This window comes from Acinonyx jubatus, chromosome A2, assembly GCF_027475565.1.
Source record: "Acinonyx jubatus isolate Ajub_Pintada_27869175 chromosome A2, VMU_Ajub_asm_v1.0, whole genome shotgun sequence".
Lineage (NCBI taxonomy): Eukaryota > Metazoa > Chordata > Mammalia > Carnivora > Felidae > Acinonyx > Acinonyx jubatus.
This window is the reverse complement of record NC_069383.1, coordinates 53,043,067-53,067,183: the sequence shown is the minus strand read 5'-3', so window position 1 is coordinate 53,067,183 and position 24,117 is coordinate 53,043,067. Positions and strand designations below refer to the sequence as shown.

The window sequence follows — 24,117 nt, the reverse complement described above, 5'->3', positions numbered from 1 at the left end:
GCATGGGAGGGGGGCAGAGAGAGAGAGAGAGGGAGACAGAGGATCTGAAGCAGGCTCTGCACTGACAGCAGTCGGGGCTCAAACTCACAAACTGAGATCATGACCTGAGCTGAAGTTGGACGCTTAACCAACTAAGCCACCCAGGCACCCCCTATTTGAAATCTTTTAAACAGACTAGCCTTTTCTTTAGGCTTTATCAACTGACCAGAACACACTATAAGTATGTAGAGAGATTTGATGTATTGTAATGAAGTGGTTTGGGGGGAGGGGGGTGGTGTTAGTAATCTTAGTAATTACTAATTAGTACCTATTTTCTGCCTTGGAAATACTCTGCAAAATTGTCAATGCCAGGACAATGAGTAATGATGACATGGTATATCGGCAAGTATTTTTTCTATTCCTTTTTCCTCCCCACAAAATTCCTGTCCTTCATATAAAGGTCTCTACTTTCTTTTTCATCACCATGTGATATGTTAATACTATATCCTTTGCAGTGACACGATTTTGATGACAGAAGTTTAGTTGAAATTTTAAAAATCACAACTTGAACGTAAAAAGTTTAATGTCTTCAAAAAATGCTGCTATAAAAAAAAGTACTCAATTACAATTTTGACCTAGCTTTCCTGACCTACAATCTTAAAGGAAATTTTGAATCACAAAAATAAGCCATTAAATAAACACATATTAACCAAGCAGTCTATGTTCCTTTTGCCTTATATACTGTTAACAGCAAAAATTTGAGATTTGCCGCATAGGCCAGGGTAAGGGAAATATTTGGAGGAAATTTTGCTTTTTAAGGGTGATGCCATTAACATATACCCACAATGTCAGAAAATTCAGTCCATTCCAACATGACACCAAATTAAGCCCCAATAATTTGGTAAAATGAAAGACAATTTCAGGCTGCATCTTTCATCATGTGATAAATCCTTTAACACTCTTACATTTGCCTCAAAAGACTTAAAAGTTTGAATTTATTTCCACCTTCCTAACTTCCTCCTTTGCAAGGCTATTTTTGGGAGAAATAAAAATTTTAAAGTCTATGCTGGGAAATTGTCTGAAATGTTACTAACTAGAAAGCTTTTTAGTTCCCAGACCTTTAAGCCTCCTCTCATAACAACAGTAATTGGGTTCAGGATCTGGTTTAGTCAGCTCTTGTACGGGATTTCTCTGACTTTATCTTCCAACCCTCTACTGAATTTGTTTTCACTAGCCATGTTTAATTTCTAAGAACACTTTTAAAAAAATATTCTTTCCTATAGTATTCTGTTCTGGGGATACTTTAGTTTCTTTAACGTTTTCTATACACCTTGATGTCATTCAGTTTACTCTTCTTTTTCTGTTTGCTCTTTTCTGTTGGAGTCTTTACATAAATATCTGATCCCTGGCTGTGTATATTTAAAATGAGACATTTAAAAATAATTTTTGTGTACAGAGGTGGGCTTAATTTTCAGTGAGCTTTGATGCACCTGGGTGGCTCAGTCAGTTAAGCATCTGACCTTGGCTCAGGTCATGATCTCACAGTTCATGAGTTCAAGCCCCATGTTGGTCTCTTTGCTGTCAGTACCAAGCCTGCTTCAGGATCCTCTGTCCCTCTCTTTCTGCTTCCGCACCCCCCCCCCATTCTCTCTCAAAATAAATAAACTTGTAAAAACAATTATAAAAAAGTAAAACTTATCAGTGAGATTCGTCATATGATGAGGAACTGGCCACTTATTTTTGTTGGGGATCTATCGGAGATTCATAGATACTCTTCTGAGATGTTTGATTCTCAAAAAAAATAAACTTCCAAACTCCTGGACCTTGGGTGGGGAGGGCAGTTGGGGAAAAAGGGGACTGTAAGCCTGGCTGCAGGATTTCTGGAGCTCAGGCAAAGGGGACAATAAACATAGGTTGCTTTGTCAGTACCATAATTTCCCCTTTGTCGTTGATGTCCTGGATTCTGAGGCCTCTCTGGTTACCCCTGTCACCCCACCCGCCCCTTTTTTTTCCCAAGAAAAAAACCTATCTCTCATCAGGTACGAATAGTTGCCTCACTAGGTGGATTTATGGAGCTAGATTGTAACTTCACCACTTACAGACTTTCAGTCTACTCTTCTCTGGTTACCTAGAGGCTTTTAGTTCCTGAGGCATTTCAGCCTTCTCTAGGGACATCAGCGTGCACCCCATAGATATTTGATCTTCTAAGTAATTGAATATTCTTCCATGTGCATTCAGTCCTCATAAATTGTGGTTTGAGATTTTGGTTATCTCCTAGTATAATGAAAGATGGTGTTTTTGCTTTTCCCTCTTATTTTGAGATGATTTTTAAGAGGAAAGGGGAGGGGGCATTAGTATTTTCACTCCGCCATGTTGAAATTAGAAGTTTCCTTCCTGTGACCCCACTCCTGATTTTTCCACCTTCCCCTTCCCTGACTGATCACTACTGAATTCTGCATCCATTGGCCCTACGCTCTATTGTCTCACACAGCACTCCACCAAGATGATCTCCATTGGGATCTGGGCTTGCCCATCTCTCTCTACCTTCACACACCACCATGCTCACCCTCACAGCTTCAGCCACCACTGACATTATTTTAGGTCTTTGATAACCCAGCAGAGTCCTTACATATGTTGGTGTTTGCATAGACAAGTCAGTGGCCACAATGAGAAACTTGTTAATACAAGGGGATTACTCAAATGTGAACAGTGGGAACAAAGTTCCTCCTCCCAATCAAAGGAGGGAGTAAGAAATACAGGAGCAAGATAAATCCTGTGATCTTGGGATAGAATTGGAGGTTATCAGTGTAAACTCCCAGTTTCTAATACACATAGACACAGAAATAATGTGTTGGTGTAAATGTGTCTCTGTCTATAGTACATATTTCCTAGCAATGCCCATGAAAGGGCTTGGGAGCAAAGACCTCACAACAGCAACCAGAAAACTTAAAGTTCAGATCATGGCTTCTAAGTACCATTAAAAGACCCAAGATTCCTTGGAGAAATGGCTGATTCCAAGACTGGATCAAGGAATGCATAAGATGAGCCTTGCAATCTTTTGGGCCAAGGAGTAAAGAAGTGCTCAGATAATCATGCGATGTGTCAAAAAACAAAGGAGCTTACAGGGCTCTCGCTGGCCAAATTGGGGAAGATATGAACCTCAAAATAATGACTAATAGATTATAACCCACTGAATAAAACTGGAAATCATGAGGCCATACTGATAGGAATAAATGAATGAATGAACCAAAAAGCTTGAGGAGGAATGACATTTTTAGACTTTCAGAGTATCTCCCCACAAAGTCCTTACTAATAACAAAAGGAAAAGAGTCATTGTAGAGTGAAGTAGCTTGGCACACACCACCTTATCAAGTGATCAGAGTGAGGCAGTGAGACAAATTGAAATTGTGCACAATCTGGGGGGTACAATGTGAAGACCATGGCTTCATTTCTGTGATAATCCTACCAGAGATGCTCAATCTGAATCCAATCCTGAGAAAACATCAGATAAATCTGCATTGAGGAACTTCTACCAAATAACTAGCTATCAAGGTCTTGAAGTAGTGTTAAGGTCTTTAATAGTGTTATGCTCTTGAAAATCAAGCAAATACTGAGGAAATGTTCCTGAATGAAGACGACTAAAGAAATATGAATAAGGCAACAATGATTCTAAACTGGATCCTTTTTTTTTTTTTAATATAAATGTGTTTATTTTTGAGAGGTTGCACGCGCATGAGCAGGGTAGGGGCAAAGAGGGGAACAGAAGATCCAAAGCGGGCTCTGTGCTGACAGCAGTAGGCCCCATGCGGAGCTCGAACTCACAAACCTGAGCTGAAGTTAGATACTCAAACGACTGAGCCACCCGGGTGCCCCAGTAGTACATAAATATTAACATCTTGATTTTGGTGACTGCACTGTGGTTATGTGGGAGAATGTTTTTGTAGGAAATACAGGAACTATTTGGGTGACGGGGCATCAAGTCTGCAATATAGTCTCTTATACTGTATTTGTAAATCTTCAATAAGTTTCAAAGTAAGTGAATTGAATAGATTTTTTTTTTTTAATAAACTAGGTTAGGGTGCCTGGCTGGCTCAGTCAGTCAGAAGGGCATGTGACTTGATCTTGGGGTCGTGAGTTTGAGCCCCACGTTGGGCACAGAGATTACTTTAAAACTTTTTTTTTTTTTACATTTATTTATTTTTGAGAGACAGAGCACAAGTGGGGGCAGAAATAGAAGGAGACCCAGAATCTGAAGCAGGTTCCAGGCTCTAGGCTGTTAGCACAGAGGCCAGCACGGGGTTCAAACTCACAAACTGAGATCATGACCTGAGCCGAAGTCCGACACCTAACCCACTGAGCCACCCAGGCACCCCTAGAGATTACTTTAAATAAGCTAGGTTGTACCAGTTATTCCCAGTGCTTTGGTAGATTCCATTGTACTCAAAATCCAAAGATGTGAGCAAGAACTATGACCAATCATCCTAAACCACCAGGGATAAACCTGTATTCCAACAAATTCATATTCATTGCCTCCTTGCAACCAAGCAGACTGGGAACCAGGGGGAGAGTAGGGTGTCTCACCATACAAAGGAAAAGACAGTTGTAGGATTTTGTGGGGAAGATGGATTTTAGGTAAAATTTGGTAAGCTCAAAGCAAAGCAGAGTTGTGTGTAAAGGCATCAACATCCAATCTGGACTGAGAAGTGGATGTAGGGTCGTTTTCTTGGAAACTACAAAATTAAGAAAAATATGGAATGTTCTTTTCAGGAACCTTAAGTTCCACACCTGGGTAGAAATCGATGCTACTTCTCTGTCTTCGCTCCTCCAAGGAAGAGTGGGATGTTTCATTCTTAAGGAAACAATTTCAAATAGCGGTGTTTATGTGGACTTTAAACAACTAACTTTCTCCTTTTATAGGAGTTGTTATGATACTTTTCAGTTGCTGTCTGTCCTTGAAGGAACCAGTTTCCTGTTAACCTTATAACTGGCTTTATGTGTTACCCACCTGATGAATGGCTGGGCAGATTTTTGCTTCCTCGACAGCAGAAATGAAAAGTACGACTCGGTCTCTCAAACTACAAGTACTCCTGTCCTCCAGGGCCTTGCTGAAGATCTGTTTCCTTAACCTGCTTTCTTCTCATGTCCGACCCTCAAGCCTCCCTTAAAGTCGGAGGCCTAGTACCACGCGCAAACACGCCTCTTTCTCCACATTAACCATCCAAACATTCCGCTTTCCCAAGACAAGCTCAGTGAGTGGGGGCCGCCCCGTTCTTCTCAAACCCTATTGGGTAAAACCCACGCCTCTCATCCCAGGGCGGGACAAGAGAGAAAGGGGCGCGAGAAGATGACATCACGGTAGCGGGGGTGGGACCTGTGGTTGCATTGGGCTCTCCTTCCGCTGAGGGTGCCGCCTGAAGACCGTTCCGTGGGCGACGCCGTCGCTATGACCATTTGTCAATTCTTCCTTCAAGGCCGGTGCCGCTTTGGAGACCGGTGCTGGAACGAACATCCCGGCGCCGGGGGTGCGGGCGGGGGACGGCAGCAACAGCCCTCAGGTGACGTTCTCCCCGGTCCTACGCCGGTAGCCGACTAGGGGAAGGCCTGGCCCGGGGCTCGTCCGGTTGGGAACGGGCGTCAGGCGTGAGGCCCGCCACTAGGCTTTGCGGCGCTATGCACCAGTCCGGTGACGCTGAGTTCCTCGCGTCGTTCCCTCTTCAGCCCCGCCTACCGGGCTGGGTTCAGGTTCTCTCCGACGCTTTTATTAGCTTGTTAGTCCCTGGGTTGTTTTTTGTTGAGGGGATGAAGACAGGGACTTGGCCTTTGTTACTAATGCGAAACAATGAGTTTTTAGGTCGGGAGTACGTGGAAAGCTACCTTGTCTGTGGGTGGTAATGGTCCGGAGAATTGGTGTAGGTCGACCCAGATGCCTCCTTGCTTTACTACCCTTCTGAGTACTTTCTTTTTTTCCCTTGTCACCTTAAATATAATTTTTACCAAACTTTTTTCCAGAGAGAGGCTAGCAACTGGGGTCAGAGCCTGGATTCTTAACTTTGGAGAAGTTGCAAACTCCTTTCAAAATCTAATAATAGCTACAAAGGTATACCCCAGGTGAATGTACGTGTTCATAACATTGGGGGTAAAATTAGAAGGGTGGGATGCCCAGTTAAGAACTGTGAGTTATGAGGGAAGGGGGGTGGAGGACCGCGTTGACCTACTATCTGGGCCTTAGTGATTGTCAAAGTTTTTGGAATATTTAAGCCAATCGTGGATGATGTGAAAGGATGGTGTTCAAGATGAGGAGGGAACAAAAATGAAACCATATTACAATGCAAAGTTTTAAAGTTCAGATGAATAATTAGGTTTTATTTTCTAAGGATTGACAGTAGCCCTTGACAGTGTCACAAGATGCTGACCACCTCTCCTACTCTTCCTTCCCTTCCCTCTTGTGGGACTGTTCATCCAACTCTTCATGTTGCATTGTGGTTTCACGTCTGATCCCTCCTCGTCTTGGAGACAGTCCTTTTGCATCACCCACCATTAGTCTAGTGAATATTCCAAACCAAAAATTATGACTCGGGGTTTGATAAATGTGAGTGTATTTCCTAGAAAAAAACCACTTAATATTTGACATTCTTTGAAGACTCACTCTAAATGTAGTAATTAAAAAATAAATGTTGAATGGATTAATGGTTGAAGAAAGTGTAAATGAAACTCATTAAGTAAACAGTGTATTTAGTTCCCAGAAAGGAATGCTTCTAGAATTAATAAGTGAAGGCCAAAAGCTATATACAAAAGAAAGAATGAATTTCTTAAGGGTGTCATCCCCCAAAGGATTTGAAACTTCAGAAAAATAAAATACCATTAACCCTTACATGAGGAATCTGGCCCAGCAATCTGCTCCTTTTTCTCATTGGTTTTATTAAGTAGTTTTAGAAATGGGAGATGAATTTTCAAGAAGGAATATATCTCCCATCACTCCAGTTTTTAATATATTTCATGGCATATCTCCTAATTCAGTCAAAAACAAGGTGAATTATCTTGGCCCCCACTAGGAAGTGATGAGTAAATGAGGTACTTTAAGTGAGAAGATTTTTTTAAATACAGAGAGAGGAGAGAGTCCTCTTGGCTCATTTCAATAATTATGAAATATTAGAATCTGCTCATAATAGAACTCAATGCATTTTATTCACATGTAAATTATAATCTCCCTATGAAAGAGAGGTGGGTAATGGTGTTTTCCCAGAGGGAAGATGGAGTCAAATAGATTTAAGCATCTATTCAAGGACAGAGGGTAGGATCTAATTTTTTATATTCAACAAACTCTTTAATACATTGTTCATTTTTCAGACTTTACTGCTGTGTAAGGGCCCAGTAGGAGAGCAAAAAATGGTAAAGACAGAACTTTTTATCCTGAAGGAGCTTATGATTTAAGATAGATCTTAAATCCATTATCAAGCAATTATTTATTTAATAAGCTTATATCATCTTAACTTAGTAATATATCATTATTTTTCTGTGGATTTACAGGCCTCTCAACCTTTTTAAGCAAACAAACAAAAAATGCCACTAGACCATTACATGATGTGTTGGTTACAAGTAAAGATATAAATCAAAAATGAAGGATTTTGTGATTTAAAATGAGTGGAAATGTGCTTCTTAAATCTTTGCATAATGTCTGCACATAATATGACAAAATGTAATTAAATTTTTAGAGTTTTAAAAAAGGAGTTGCCAATAAAATTGTTTTGTTTGTTTTCAGGTAGTAACAGACGTGGATGGAATCCCTCCAGCCAGAGATACTCGAGTGTTATCCAGCCATCCAGCTTCTCCAAATCCACACCATGGGGGGGCAGCAGAGATCAAGAAAAGCCATCTTTCAGTTCTTCGGATTCTGGAGCTTCAAATAGCAGGAACAGGGGGTTTGGACTATCCCAGAATCCATTTGCTTCACCCAGCTCTGATGAGCAGAAAGATGAAAAGAAACTTCTGTAAGTGGAAGCCTTCAGAAAAACTACCCATTTGCTTATTTTTTTCAAAAGTACCTATAATATTTTCTTTAAAAAAGAAGTAATACATTATTAAAAAATCAGAATAAGCAAAAAGAAGAAAAAGCACCCATGATCCTATCACTCAGAGATAACTATTTTGCATATGTCACAGTAGACTTTATTTCACTTAAAAATGTACTACCTTGGGGCACCTGGGTGGCTCAGTCAGTTGATCGTCCAACTGGATTTCAGCTCAGGTCATGATCCCAGGGTCATGGGACTGAGCCCCACATCAGGCTCCACGCTGTGGAGCCTGCTTGAGATTCTCTCTCTCTCTCTCTCTCTCTCTCTCTCTCTCTCTCTCTCTCTCCCTCTCTCCCCCCCTCTCTCCCTCTCTCCCTTTCCCTGACTTACACACTCTCTCTCTCTAAAGTAAAAATTAAAAAAAATATTGGTCACCTTAACTATACCAGTACAGTGACTCTCAGGGCTAATTTTTTTTCCCACTTTTCTATGGCTAACACTATATTGTGAATATCTTTCTAAAGTAGTTCTGTTTAAATTTGTTGCAAATTATGAGGTCTTTGCAAAGTATGAGGTAATTTAAGCTATTTGTAATCTTGGTGGTACTTACAACATCTGGCATTTTTCTTTCTAAAATTTTTATTTCACCTACCCCATTGAAACTGATTTCATTTGATTTCCTTCATTACTGTGGAGTATATTCCTTATGATTTCTTGATCATGGTAGAATGTATGACTGGTGCCAAAATATTCCCTGACTCTCTGTAACTGGCCTCAGCTCCCCACTTGAGGACAGAACTTAAATATACTTGTTAGTCTTTTATTTCCCATAATAAATTAGAACAAGTGGTAAACATTTTGAGCCATGTACTACATACAATTGATTTTTTAAAGGTAAAAGAGCAGGGGCGCCTGGGTGGCGCAGTCGGTTGAGCGTCCGACTTCAGCCAGGTCACGATCTCGCGGTCCATGAGTTCAAGCCCCGCGTCAGGCTCTGGGCTGATGGCTCAGAGCCTGGAGCCTGTTTCCGATTCTGTGTCTCCCTCTCTCTCTGCCCCTCCCCCGTTCATGCTCTGTCTCTCTCTGTCCCAAAAATAAATAAATGTTGAAAAAAAAAATTTTTTTTTAAAAAAAGGTAAAAGAGCAAACAAAGCCTTCCTTCCTATATTTGATGTTGTAAAATAATTTAAAAATTATTTAAAATTCTGTGATAGCTAAAATTTTATTAATTGTAGCTTTTTGGATAGTGAAGGGAAACATTTAATTTAGAGTCAAATCTGTCCACACCTTTGCCAATAAAATAACTATATGGACATGGGTCTGTTTTCCGTTCTGCAAAATATGAGAATTAAACAAAATGGTCTCTAAAATCCTGCCCACTTTATTATTTTTTTTTTAATTTTTTTAAACATTTATTTATTTTTGAGACAGAGAGAGAGCATGAACGGGGGAGGGGCAGAGAGAGGGAGACACAGAATCCGAAACAGGCTCCAGGCTCCGAGCTGTCAGCAGAGCCCGACGCAGGGCTCGAACTCACGGACCGGACCGCGAGATCAGGACCTGAGCCGAAGTTGGCCGCTTAACCGACTGAGCCACCTGGGTGCCTCGCTGGCTTTACGTGGCTAAAGTGTCTGATTTGATCCCAGTTCAGGTCTTGATCTCAGGGTAGTGAGTTCAAGCCCTGCATTGGGCTCCCCGCTGGGCTTGAAGCTTACTTAAAAAAAATTTTTTTTTCTAACAAATTAAATAAAGGGACATCTGAATGCCTTGGTCAGTTAAGTGTCTGACTCTAGGTTTGAGCTCAGGTCATAATCTAACAGTTCGTGAGTTTGAGCCCTACATCGGCTCCTCACTGATGGCACAGAGCCTATTTGGGATTCTATCTTTCCCTCTCAGAGTTTCTGCCCGTCCTCTGCTCATTCTCTCTCTCTTTCAAAATAAATAAATAAACTTCAAATACATACATACATACATACATAAAATTAAAATGTCATGGTTCTGTATTACTCATATGGTGCTTTGTGTCTTTTTCCAGTTAAATGGCCGTTGATGTTTATGATAACAAAGAAAGATTAAAGTTAGTATTGTATATCTTATTGTATTTTAGTTCTTTAAATATGTATAGTTGGATAGTTCTCACTTAATAAATGTATTGGTTAATGGTTCAGCTTACTAGAAAACCAAAACTTTTTTGGTATTATATTTTTTTGTTTTAATTTTTTAAAATGATTTTTTAATATTTATTTATTGTTGAGAGAGAGACACAGAGTTTGAGCAGGAGAGGGGCAGGGAGAGAGGCAGACACAATCTGAGCAGGCTCCCGGCTCTGAGTTGCCAGCACAGAGGCCAACACAGGGCTTAAGCTCACGAGCCATGAGATCATGACCTGAGCTGAAGTTGGCTGCTTAACTGACTGAGCCATGCAGGTGCCCCCTATTTTCATTTTTAATGTTTATTCATTTTTGAGAGAGAGAGAGAGAGAGACAGAGTATGAGTGGGGAGGGGCAGAGAGAGAGGGAGTCACAAAATCTAAAGCAGGCTCCAGGCTCTGAGCTGTCAGCACAGAGCCCGATGCAGGGCTTGAACCCAAGAACCACAAGATCATAGCCTGAACTGCAGTCAGACCTTTCACTGACTGATCCACCCAGGCGCCCCTAATTTTTTTTATTTTAAAGAGCGCTCGAGCAAAGGAGAGGGGTACAGGGAGGGGAAGAGACAGAGATAGAGGATCCCAAGCAGACTCCCCACTCAGTGTGGAGTCCAACACAGCTCAATCCCACAACCCTGGGATAATGACCTGACCCAAACCAAGAGTCAGATGTTCAACCAACTGAGCCACCCAGGCACCCCAATATTACAATATTTAAAATCATGAAATATAGTTCTTATTCTATAAATTCTGCTTTAAAGAATACTCTTCAGAAAATACAATTGAAAAAATCTGAAATTATATGTTTACTATAATTTAAAATTTGAGTCATTGAAAATTATAAACAATAAATTTTAATAAGCAGATTAAAAAGTTCCTTTTCTCTTTTTTTTCCAGAGAAGGAATTATAAAAGATATGGAAGTTTGGGAATCATCAGGGCAGTGGATGTTTTCTGTTTATTCGCCAGTGAAAAAGAAGCCTAATATTTCAGGTAATTGAGAAATTGTATGTTTATAAATTGTGTTTTATAACTCTTAGTTTCTAAAATGAAGGTCATGCTTAATAAACTAATCTCAAACTTAGCTACAGTTAGGAGAGTTTAGACATTGTTTAAAGTATTCCATTTTTCTGGCGGAACTTCATAATTCAGAGATAGAGATTAGAAGATACAGTTTTTTGAGGGGGCGCCTGAGTGGCTCAGTCGGTTGAGCATCTGGTTATGATCATGACCGGTCATGATCTCATGGTCTGTGAGTTGGAGCCCCGCGTCGGGGTCTGTGCTGACAGCTCAGAGCCTGGAACCTGCTTCGGATTCTTTGTCTCCCTCTCTCTCTGCCCCTCCCCCGCTCATGCTCTGTATCTTTCTGTCAAAAATAAATAAACATTAAAAAAAATTAAAAGAAGATAGAGTTTTTTTAAAGTATGTAGTTCTCATGGGAAAATAGTGAAATCAGGACCTACCCCAATTCCAATTCTGTAAGCCCCCAAAGAGTCTCTGCCTTCTTGGTTCCCTATAGGTACAACTTTCAAAACTCTTAGCTGCTAACAGTGAATAGAAGATTCACATCCATGGGGCGCCTGGGTGGTGCAGTCGGTTAAGCGTCGGACTTTAGCCAGGTCACGATCTCGCGGTCCGTGAGTTCGAGCCCCGCGTCAGGCTCTGGGCTGATGGCTCGGAGCCTGGAGCCTGTTTCCGATTCTGTGTCTCCCTCTCTCTCTGCCCCTCCCCCGTTCATGCTCTGTCTCTCTCTGTCCCAAAAATAAATAAAAACATTGAAAAAAAATTTTTTAAGAAGATTCACATCCTTTTTGTCATTAAGGCCTTGGCTGCCTGATTCTCTTCTCCCTTCCCTGTATTTCCTTCCAAAGATAGTTATTTTTTGTAAAGCATGTTGAGACCTATTCTGGAGATAGCATGTGAAGGTAAAGAGCTTTAGCTTGGCTACAGGGATAGCATTTCTTTAGAATACCCTTTTTCCTCCCTGTTTTCTTTTGTGCATAGTCCCTAAGCCCTTTCTGAACTCAAACCTAGAGCACCACACTTTTCTAATCCTATTTTGGGTGGTCCTGGGCCCTCTGTGCTGTTGAGTAAATAGCAAGTACCTCGCAGATGAGAGCCCCTGCAATCCCTCAGAACTCTGGGATCCCTACTCTGTCTCAGCTCTGCTTGCTTATTCCCTCTGAGCATTTGTCACACCAGTCCTTAGTTATTTATTCACTCAGCTGTTCAACAAAATATTTACTGAATTTCCTTTGTGCCAGGCCCTATTCTAAGTTCTAAGAATATAGTGATGAGCAGGATAGACAAGCTCCCATGCTTACAAAGCTTATGTTCTTGAGGGAGGGAGACAGTAAATAATACAAATAAATCAGATAGTTTTAGATAGTGTTTTCTATAAAGAAATTAAAGAAGTACTGAACCTTTTTTAATCATTTTGGAATTAAACCTAATGTCTAATGCCCTAAAGCAATGGTTCTCAAACTGTGGAATATAGATTCCTACGTAGGATTGCCAGATAAAATACGGGACACTCGGTTAAATTTAAATTCTTTTTTATTTAGGTAAACAAAAAATATTTTTAGTATATGAAATCCCATGTAATATTTAGGACATACTTATACTAAAATAGTATTTGTTATATATCTGACATTGAGATTTAACTGGGCATCCTGCATTTTTTTTAATGTTTATTTTGAGAGAGAGAGAGAGAGAGAGAGAGAGAGAGAGAGTGCTTGTGCACGGGGGAGAGGTGGGGGTGGTGAGGACAGAGGATCTGAAGTGGACTCTGCGTTGACAGCAGGGAGCCCAGTGCAGGCTTTGAACTCTCGAACTGTGAGATCATGACCTGAGCCGAAGTCAAACAATCAACTGAGCCACCCAGACACCCCTGGGCATCCTGTATTATTTGCTAAATCTGTCAGCCCTATTCCTGAGACCCTTTTAAAGGTTGTACAAATTTGGGGTGCCTAGGTGGCTCAGTCAGTTGAGCGTCCAACTGTTGATTTGGGCTCAGGTTATGATCTCACAGTTTGTGAGATCCAGCCCCACAGTGGGCTCTGTGCTGACAGCATAGAGCCTGCTTGAGATTCTCTCTCTCCTTCTCCCCCTGCCCCTCCCCTTCTCACTTGTACTTGAGTGCGCACACACATGCTTTCTGTCAAACTTTTTATAAAAAGCCTCTACAGGAGCGCCTGGGTGGCTTAGTTGGTTAAGCGTCCAACTTTGGCTCAGGTCATGATCTCAAGGTATGTGAGTTCAAGCCCCACATTAGGCTCTCTGTGTCAGCATGGAGCCCACTTCAGATCCTCCCTCGTGCTCTCTCTCTCTCTCTCTCTCTGCCCCTTCCCTGCACTCTCTCTCTCTCTCTCTCAAAAATAAACTTTAAAAAAAAATAAAAATAAATTTTAAAAAATTTTTGAAAGGCTCTACAAATTCAAAAATATTTTCATAATAATACCAAGACATTAATTGCCATTTCACTCTTGACATTTGCACTGTTGGTGCAAAAGCATTGGTGGGTCAAACTCCTTGTATCTTAGCATGAATCAAGGCAGAGGCAATATAACTGTACTAGCAGACTACAGTAGTCAATAAAAAAAAATTTTTTTTTTAATTTTTATAAGTAATCTCTACACCTAACATGGGACTTGAACTCCGGACCCTGAGGTCAAAAGTCACATGCTCTTCTGACCAAGCCAGCCAGGCACCCCAATAAAAAAAACTTTTTAATGCCATTTTCACTTAAAGTTTTTGATGAAGAGGTAAAAATACTGATTTTATTAATCACGACCCTTGAGTGTACACCTTAAAAAAAATTTTTTTTTAATGTTTATTTTTGAAAGAGAGAGAGAGACAGAATGTGAGTGGGGCAGGGGCAGAGACAGAGGGGGAGACACAGAATCTGAAGCAGGCTCCAGGCTCCGAGCTGTGAGCACAGAACCCAACGTGGGGCTTAAGCTCATGAACTGCAAGATCATGACCTGAGCCGAAGTCAGTCACTTAACCAACTGAGCCACCCAGGCGCCCCACACTATTTTTTAGAGAGAGAGAGAGACAGAGACAGAGAACAAATCAAGCAGGCTCCACACTCAGCACTGAGCAGCATGTGGGGCTCCATCCCATGACCCTGGGATCATGACCTGAGCTGAAATCAAAAGTCAGATGCTCAACTGACTGAGCCACCCAGGTGTCCTGTATGCACACTTTTTTTAATCTGTGTGACAAAATGAGAAGCACACATGAAATGCTTCTGCCACGTACTCAGATATGATGGTTATCTTCCTTGAGGGAAGACACGAGTGATCCTTTGAGTTGTGAGCTGAACCAGCCACTTTTTCCATAGACCGTTTTTACTTGAAAGAATGACAGCTATGGTTATCTAGACTTAGGAATTTGGCAGCATTTTCTAAAAAAACAAATGGAGTGAGTTTGTTGCTTCAAAGAAAACAACTGTTTATTGCCAGTGACAAAATTCAACTTTCATGTGAGAATTAGAATTATGGAAAACTGTTTTCTGCCACTGTCAGCTTGATGACTTAAATATCTCTTTAAGTCTCTTCTGATGAGATGGACAGTGACATTAACAAATAAGAGTTTTTTGATATTATAAAATGGCATGTGGCAATATTTGAAAGTTCTAGATGACTCAATGAACCAGTAGTTTCTAAATGACAATGTACCATGTTATAAAAACATGCATGGCTGAAAAATTCATTCTAAGCACAAGATAAACCACTGGATTTAATATAATAATACAAAAAGTTAATTAATATTAAGGCTTAAATTTACATTATAGCTAAACTTGTAAGAACCTAACACCACAATTACCTGAAAAGATTATTAAAGTCCTCCTTCCCAACTCCCTATCTGTGTTAGAACAGATTTTCTTCATACACTTCAGTCAGGTAGTATATTGCAACAGACTGAATGTAGAAGTAGATATAATAATCCAGCAGTCTTCTCTTAAAATCAAACATTAAAAAAATGTACAAACAGTCCCTCCATCAGCAAAGAGATGATGACTCACTGAAAGCTCAGAAGAGGGTTAGCATTTTTTAGCAATAAAATATTTTTACATTAAAGTATGCAAAAAAAATTTACAAACATAAAACAGTGCCACTCATCTCACTAAATTTTTATTTTTTGCTTGAAAAATAGTTTTTTCATTTATGTTGATATGTAATTGGTTTCTTTTTTTTATGTGAATTAATAAGTATGTTCTATTATTTCTTATTTTTCATTTTAAATATGGTAAATATGTATATTATAACCTATATAAGCAAAAGCTCTTTGGCATTGTTAATGATTTTTAAGAATATAAATGGGTTTTGAGACCAAAAAGTTGGAGAACTGTTCTTAGACATCAGTTGTAATGAATTAACTCTCTATGCATCTAAAATGATACTGCTTTTTTACCCCCTTGGGATAACTGTGAAAATAGTCACTCAGATAATTTTCTGTGTTCTGTGGTTCAGATGAGGAACAGCTGGAAGGAGGATAAAGTAACTGGAGGGACAGTTTTTCTTTAGAGTAAGTTATCCATTCTTACAAAGCAGGATTGGAGCGGAGTCCTAAGTGAGAAGAAGGTGTCTCTTATGGGAAGATTTGGGGAAAGCATTCCTGGCAGTAGGAATAGCTAGTGCATAGACCCTTGTAGGAGCAAGATTGGCAAGTTTGAAGACAAGTGAGGCCAGAACCCCTGGAGGAGAGTGAATGAGAGAAAGAGTAATAGGACATAAGGCCATAGAGTCAGCCAAGAGCCAGATCATGTTGGACTAACTGTACAGGACAGCCATGTGGAGCTTTAAGCAGAAGGACATGATCTGATTAGAAAAAACTCAGTCGGACTGTTGTATGAAAGAAGTGGTCTGTAGGGAGTGCTGTGGGGTGAAAACTAAAATAGTGGCAAGGAGATGAGTTAGGAGACAAATGCTGGTGACTGACTGGGTTAGAATCACTAGCAGTGGAGACAGAATTGGTCAAATTCGTAGTGCGTTTTGGAATTAGAACTGGCAGGATGCTGATTAATTAGATGTGGGGAAAGAGATAAATACAAGGAGATTCCTAGGTTTTTTGGCCTGAACAGTTATTAAAGATGGTATAACGACAAGTTGTTAGAGGGAATCCAAGGTTCTAATTTGAACATTTAGTCTTTTCTTTATTCTGGGGTGTAGAAGTCCATGGAGTTAATGATATCAGGGTTACAAGTAATTCTCTGTAGGAAATATCCTGAATGTTGTTTTTCCTTTCTTAAAAAGTTTCCTAATTATAAATTTACAGCTGTTGCCATAGAAAACTTGAAAAACACAGAAATCCATAAATAAAATAAAGATCACCTGGTGTCACAAAGATAACTATAATATTTCAGATTATTCCTTTCAAAATATGCACACACAACCATATTTCCTGTTTGTATATATATAATTAGGACCATAATCTAGTTTTGTATTCTACTTTGTTGTTTTCAGTTTGTCTCTATTACTAAAAATACTAGAATGAACACCTTCATACATAAAACTCTTTGATTATAGGTCTGATTATTTTCTGAGGTTAAATCTTAGAAATTCTATTAAGGACAGAAGGTACATATTTAAGGCATTTGACACGTACTGACAATTGTCCTCCTAGAAAAGTGCCTTTCTGGTTCCCTTAAAGGCAATTTAGGAGAATGTCAATTTTACCACACCCTTACTAACAATAAATACCATCCATTTTTAATTTTTGCCATTAAGTAAAGTATCTTATCTGTATTTTAAGTTGTATTTTTAAATTGAACTTTTTTTTTAAAGAATTTTTTTTTAAGTTAGTCATTTATTTTGAGAGAGGGACAAAGAGAGCAAGTCAGGGAAGGGCAGAGAGAGGGAGAGAGAGAATCCCAAGCAGGCTCCACACTGTTAGCACAGAGCCCTATGTGGGGCCCAAACTTACCAATTGAGATCATGACCTGAGCAGAAACCAAGAGTTGGATGCTCAACTGACTGAGCCCCCCAGGTGCCCCTAAACTGAACTTTTTTATTTCACTTACTTACTGGCTATTTGAATTTTTTTGTGAATTGCCTGTTTCTTATGTTTGCTCCTATTTGTTTGTCCTATGGATTTGTAAGTGCTGTTTACACATTGACATTAGCTCTTTTCCTGTCATATATGTTAAAGTTACTGTTTTCCATTTGCCTTTTAATTTTGCTTATTATAGTTTCTGGCATGCAGAATATTATTTTAGACAGAAATTTGAATGTATATGTAGTTAACTCTTGTATTATTCCTTACACTCCATTTATCTTTAGAAAATTTCCCCCTTTAAAGATCAAATATACAACTATATTTTATTTTAATCTTACATGTTATTAAACATATAGGCTTTGAAATTTTTCCTTATGATTATGAAAATTTTCTTATGATCAACATTAGCATATATTCTTGTCTAGGACTTCTAGCTTTACTATACTATCAAAAGTACTGGTATTTATTTTAAAGATTCCAATTGATTCCTCACTTCAGGTTTTACAGACATTTCACCAGAGGAATTGAGGCTTGAATACCATAACTACTTAACCAGCAATAACTTACAGAGTTATGTAAGTTTGTTTCCTATTCATCTACCTTAATACCAGATTAGCTGTTAATTATAGTCTTCTCTGTTTGTAGTGGCTTGCTTGTACATTGGCAAAGTGGATGAGGTCTAATAATTTTTCTCAAGACAAGGCTATTTTTATTTTCTAAATTACTTTCTTTGAAATTGGTTGGTTATCTAAAATGGTAATAATATATTTTGACTATATAACTAGGAATGTCACTATTTTTCTTGCAAATTATCCAGTGATCAGTCCTAGAAGTCAGACCCTTTCATCATTTGACACTTATGGAGCATCTATTAGGTACAGACACCATGATGAATTCTAGAAAAGCAGTGAAATAAGACACAGTCTGTGGTACGGATTAACATTCTCACATATGAGATATCAAAAAATAAAAAAGCTGGACTTCAATAAGTTAGTGCTTAAAAGAAATGACATAAAGTGTATTTTTGTGTTGTCTACGGTCATGATCATGCATTTCAACTAGTATACATGTTTGTTCCCATCCAGATAGAACTACCTCTGTGCTGCCACATTACTTGAAATTCTAAACCAGGTGACACAAGGTTTTAGAGAACAGGGAGGGAACTATAGCTGGAACATCTTGGGCAAATTGTACGAGTAATGGGCCATAAAAATGTTTTCTAAACTTGTGATTTTAGCAAATAAAGACATGAAGTTAGAGAGACTAAACACTCAGAATTGACTGATTATTTTTCTGTCTTCTCTCTTTAGCTAAATTCCCTCCAACAGTTAATAAATCAGTGGAGAAACAGAGTAAATGAACTGAAAAATCTAAATACATCGGCTAACATAGCTTCGGTGAGTATTGGGAGAGTTTTCTACAGGGAAGTGTCTTATCTATTACTTTTTTTGCAGAGAATTTCACTTCGGATTTAGAAAGCAAAGCTAAAGTTCTCTGTCAAGAATTATGATACACATTCTCAGGATTGTCTCATTTAAAATCACAGTCTTGGAATTGCTTTCTCTCTGTTCCTCAGTCAGAAAAGTACAGGTAACTTTGCTTTCCTTAGGGTAAAGTTTTTGACTTAAGTAGTCTAGTTTTGAAAATGTTACATAAATTCAAATATACCAGGTTATTAGCATTTACAAAGAAATTGCTTTGAAAAATGATCTGAATACACATTTAGACTACTGTTTGCTTTTGTGACTGGAAAACACTCACCATCTATTCCCTGACCTATATAGAAATGCCTTTAGTAGATGTATACCCACTTGTCTCCAAAGATACATGATCCTGACGATAGCATATTCATTATCTTGGTCAATAAAGTTATGATGTTTCTATTCCCATTAAAACTTCTTAAGGACCTTATTTTGAAATAAGATATTTAGAGTTTCCCAGACGATTTGTATTTCTACCTTCTAAAAAGGATATGATGGTTGTCACTGCCTAACTTAGTAAATGACTGTGTGACAGTTGCAGTGCTCCACCCCTTTCTTAAATATGTACTTCCTAAACAGACTCTTGTGTAAGCTAATTTCTCCACCGTTTAGTTGTTATAATGCCATTTAAGTTTAGTAGGACTTCTTGAAGGATTCTGTCCGTACATGAGAGGTAGCCCACCATCACCATTACTGATGTAAAGGGGATAACTGAGTCCAAAGAACTACACAACTACCCTCAGGGTTAGACGTTCCTTGCTCTTTGCCACTTTTCTAGGTGCCCCTCCATAGGTTAAGATCTTGGACAGCCCCACCCACAGTGGGCTTGGCATATATGAGTAGTTCATTCTTTATTCTTTTAATCCAGTGTATGAATATATGTTTATCTGTTTACCTGTTAATGAATATTACACTGAAGGAGAGAAGCTGGACCAAAAAAAAAAAAAAGTACATACTATGTGATTCCGTTTATATGAAACACTAAAGAAAACAAACCTCATCTATAGTGATAGGAGATGAGTTCTTCCCTGTACCTAGCATTTGGGAGAGAGTTGACTGAAAAAAACACAAGGGAACTTTTAGAGGTGATGGAAATGTTCTAAATCTTGATTGTGGTGGTGACTAGAAGTTTGTCAAAACTCACTGAAATACATATATACGATGGATGCATTTTATTGCGTATAAACTATACCTCAATGAAATTGATTTTTAGAAAATGCTATTGAGGCTTCCAAATAAGAGAAATTATATCTGTTTGAGTAAGTTAGGAAAAACTTCTTGGAGGTAAGGAGTAAGGGAAAAGTTCCTTGAAAGGGATTTTAAAGGAGTGCCTGGCTGGTTCAGTCAGTAGAGCATCCGACTCTTGATCTCAGGGTCATGAGTTTGAACCTACATTGGGTGTAGAGATCACTTAAATAAATAAAACTTAAAAATAAAATAAAAGAAAGGGAGATTGAGATTTCACTATGCAGAGATGAAAGACATTTCTAGAGTAGAAAATAGTAAGAACATAAAGTATTTTCAAGGAATAGGAAATGTTCAATAGATTTTAGTAGTAAGTTTTTAATTATGTAATTGTGAATCAATTCAGTTCAGGCATCAGAATAAGTAGACTAGGTAGCCTCCAAAGGCCCTTTGCCTGAAGTCTAGATTTTTTGATAATCAACCTGGTCATTAAAATGTATTATTAAATTTTTTTTTCTGATTTTAATATAAATTCATTGAAGAAATTTAGAAAGTATTTTAGAAACATAAGTAAAATTAAAATCACCCATAATTCATCACTCATAATTCATGAGTTGCTCTTAACTCATTGAAATTAGTCCATTTTTTCCTATGCGTATTCATATTGTGGGCATTTTTCTATGGTAAACATTTTTAAGTGCACATTTAAAAAAATTTTTTTAACGTTTATTCATTTTTGAGAGAAAGTTGGGGGGGGGGGGGGGCGGTGCGCAGAGAGAGAGGGAAACACAGGCCCAAGCAGGCTCCAGGCTCTGAGCTAGCTGTTCACACAGAACCCAATGCGGTGCTCAAACTCACAGAACATGAGATCATGACCTGAGCTGAAGTCGGATGCTCAACCAACTGAGCCACCCATGCGCCTGGTAAGTGCACATTTTTAAAATTTAATTTGGCTGTGAATTGAGAATTATTCATCAACTAATTTATTATTTGCCTGCTTTTTTTTTTTTTTTTTTTTTACAGCTCTCAGATGTAAAGGGTGGAGTAAATCAAGCAGCAGCTACATTTGGATTTGGCAGTATGCGAGGAATAACATTTGGGCCACCAGGTAAATGATAAAGTGATGCAAGACTTTATCCATTTTGGAAACAGGATTTTAGAGGTTTCAGATCATAAAGTCTGAAGGTGTGTTAAGGGACATTAAATTACCATTGCATTGCAGATTCTACTGTCTTCCATAATGGAGTTTCAAAGAATTTGGCTCATCAGTCATTTGTGAAATGGAGGTCAGATGGAGCATGTTTTTTGAAAGACCCTATGGCTCAAGCTTTCAAAGTGTATTTTAGGAGTCTTTTCAAAAGTATTATAGGAATACATAGTAACTGTTGTAGCAGCACCACAATTGAGGACCTTCTTTTCACTGTGTATAACAGCATAGTATTGTCTCACGTGGCAATACTGTGTCACTTTTTGTTTTTGGTTTTTTTTTAGTTTAAAGGACAAATTTTTTAAGTTAGGACACAGGTGAACAATGGTTCTTAGAGACAAATAAAAATGCAAATTAGGACTGAGGGTTTCAACTGTCATAAAAAGTATGCAAAAAATGGCAACTCAGGAAAAATTTAGGCAAAAACTAGAGATGTCGATTATTAGAGTATGATTTCATCATATTCATCTTAGTTGAGAGCTGGAAGGGGCTTGAGAATCTATACAGGAGGAAACTGAGATGAAGTGACCACTCTGTATTTGCTTAAAAGAATATAGCTGGCGCGCCTGGGTGACTCAGGCGGTTAAGCATCTGACTCTTGGTTTTGGCTCAGGTCGTGATCTTGCGGTTGGTGAGATCACATCCTGCGTTTGTCTCTGCACTGACAGCATGGGGCCTGCTTGGGATTCTCTCTCTCCATCTCTGTCTCTCTGTCTCTTTCTCTGTCCCCCCTCCCCAAAATAAATATCTTTTTAAATTAAAAAATTTTTAAATAAAAGAATATAGCTGAGGAAAGAGTTACTTCTTTGATAATGGATATAGCTGATTTACTTGGGGCACACGAGCACAGAAAGCGAAAGTCCACCTCCTAATCCCAGAGGTTTCTCAAAGCTGTTTCCATGAGTGTGGATAATCATGGTACAAATGAGATCAGTACAGCAGAAAGACAGGACGACAGGGTTTTAATGGGTTTGTTCTAGCTTCTTCTTTTCACTTTTTCCAATAAAGCTTCTCAACATTCAAACATGGCAGAAATAAGAAAAAAAGGAGGGGTGGTTAATATGGTTACATTTTCTGACTTATCATAGGTTATTTTTTCCTTTTTCTGGTTTTTGTAGGTTTTCCAGTGCATAACAGCAGCAGTGCTAATGCTCAGAATTTTAGTTTTAAACCAAGCTCTGGATTTGCCTCTGCCGCTTCTGGAAGTCCTTCTGTGTTTGGGAATACTCCAGCGTTTGGAGCTGCACCCCCTGCCAGTTCTGTCATCACTACTTCCACTCCAACATTTGGATTTGGGAAACCTGCAATCACATCTGCTGCTTCATTTTCTTTTAAAAGTCCTGTAGCTTCCGGTTTTGGATCACCTGGATTTTCAGGATTTCCAGCTCCCATGGCAGCAGGCTCTGTTGGAGCCCCAGCCTTTGGAAGTGGCAATTCTGTGGCTGGTTTTGGTAATCTAGGCTCACATTCTCACAGTGCTTTTTCCAAGTCATCCAGTGACACCTTTGGAAATAGCAGCATATCCACCTCTTTACCAGTCTCAAATGGCAGCATCACAACAGATAATGTGTTATTCACACCCAAGGATCAACTAACAGCAGAAGAACTGGAGCAGTTTCAATCCAAGAAATTTACTCTGGGAAAAATTCCATTAAAGCCACCACCTGTGGAACTTCTAAATATTTGAAAGGACAATTTTAAATACAGAAAAGAACAGCTCTTAAAGTTATTTTGAGTGGTTCATATATAATTTCTCTGAGTGGTTCAAATATATACATATATATGTACATATATACGTTTAAGGAATATAAGCTTTCAATAGTAACTTCAGGGGTTTTGAAATTCAATATTTTTTTCATAAAAAATACTCAAGAGGTTTTTTTTTTGTTTTTTTTTTTTTACTTTAATTATGAATGGAACTGGAAAAACTGTCAGTGTGCACTGAATTCTACATCACTTTACTGTCATACCCTTTAAAGGTTTACCTGTAAACATTTTTTTTTTTAGGAAGGAGATCTTTCCTAAAGCCATTAGGGGAAAAAAATGCTTAAATATGTAGCTTATTTACCAAATAAACATCAGTAACATCACTTTCCTTTATGTTAAAATTCTCTTAAAGAGAAATAAGTTTTTAAAGGGCAAAAATGTATTTTTCAGGTCTGTGGAGACATTTTCCCCTCATAATTTTGTTTCCCCCTCAGTTTTAACTTTCTCATGGGCCACTATTTGAGTATTCTTCATCAGTTTTAGGCAAATTCTTAAATGGGCCCAGGATTGTAAGAGAAATGGAAATTGTGGTCTCATGTGAATAAATAGTGTCTGTGGTGGGGTCAAGATTCACCAGCTCTAGTGAGCTTCTCTTGGAATTCTCATACATGTTGGGTATCCCTGTGTCCTTAGATGGAGAGAGGAATGCTTCTATCTCTTATGTACAGTTGACACAAGAAGCCAAAGACTTGTCATGAGTTGAGGCATATGTATCAGAGTTCTGTGCTCCTCCCTCAAGCCTCCAGAAGGACATAGCTAGCACTACAAGAGCAGTTACGTGACATAGATCTGGTGTTGAGCTGATATAAGTGAAAACAGAATCTTACCTAATAAAAGGCACCCCAAATGATTTTAGCACATATGCAAAGCATTCAGTCCTCAGAGGATCCACTTCTTTCAAAGAACTATATGACTCCCAGCTAACACTTCTGGAAACCCAAAATTTGGGATAGAATCTATAGCCAAGGGGTATATGTTTGGAACCATTCTTGGTGTAGAAATGGTAAATAGATCCTAAGTTTCTGCTTTGGCCTCAAGCTCTAAAGACTTTTCAGTGTTTATTCCAACTTACAGATGACGCCAGGAATTTCCTACCCTAATGGAATGAACCCTGTGCTACCAGACTTACCAGTCTCCCATGGGTCCCAGCTGAACTTCCCAGTGTCCTGGAGGCTCTGAGGATGCAGGTTAAGGGTCTAGTGTTTCTAAATTTGCCTGATGAGAAGGATTACCTGAGGTGTTTGTTAAATTATATATCCAGAATAATACATATCCACAGGGCTAGACCTGGGAATGTGTTTTTTACCAAGTGTTTCATGAGATTCTACAAGCAAAT

General features: G+C 38.8%; 1 protein-coding gene and 1 long non-coding RNA gene across 3 annotated transcripts in view; one reads left to right on the top strand and one right to left on the bottom strand.

Moving 5' to 3' along the window:
* LOC128314769 (uncharacterized) overlaps positions 1–5,667 on the bottom strand; it is a 45,769-nt gene extending 40,102 nt beyond the window's left edge. Inside the window, exon 1 of the long non-coding RNA XR_008296801.1 lies at positions 4,985–5,667. This is a non-coding gene — a long non-coding RNA (uncharacterized LOC128314769). The remainder of the gene's footprint in view (positions 1–4,984) is intronic.
* NUP42 (nucleoporin 42) lies at positions 5,322–23,541 on the top strand. Of its 2 annotated transcripts, none has more exons than XM_015080523.3 (7): positions 5,322–5,534; positions 7,739–7,967; positions 11,038–11,132; positions 17,640–17,716; positions 18,452–18,538; positions 20,831–20,915; positions 22,133–23,541. In XM_015080523.3, exons 1-7 carry the CDS (start codon positions 5,423–5,425, stop codon positions 22,699–22,701), a joined length of 1,254 nt encoding a protein of 417 aa, XP_014936009.1. In that variant the 5' UTR covers positions 5,322–5,422; the 3' UTR covers positions 22,702–23,541. The 2 variants fall into 2 exon arrangements, with proteins under 2 accessions (XP_014936009.1, XP_053074282.1); XM_053218307.1 differs by lacking the exon at positions 5,322–5,534 and adding an exon at positions 5,750–6,076 and having other exon boundaries at positions 22,133–22,955.
* The last annotated feature ends 576 nt before the right edge of the window (positions 23,542–24,117 follow it).

Coding starts and splice junctions, on each gene's coding strand:
- NUP42 (XM_015080523.3), top strand. CDS start 5,423: ATGACCATTTGTCAATTCTTCCTTCAAGGCCGGTGCCGCTTTGGAGAC. Junction 17,717..18,451: donor GCAATAACTTACAGAGTTAT/GTAAGTTTGTTT, acceptor TTCTCTCTTTAG/CTAAATTCCCTCCAACAGTT. Junction 20,916..22,132: donor AATAACATTTGGGCCACCAG/GTAAATGATAAA, acceptor TGGTTTTTGTAG/GTTTTCCAGTGCATAACAGC.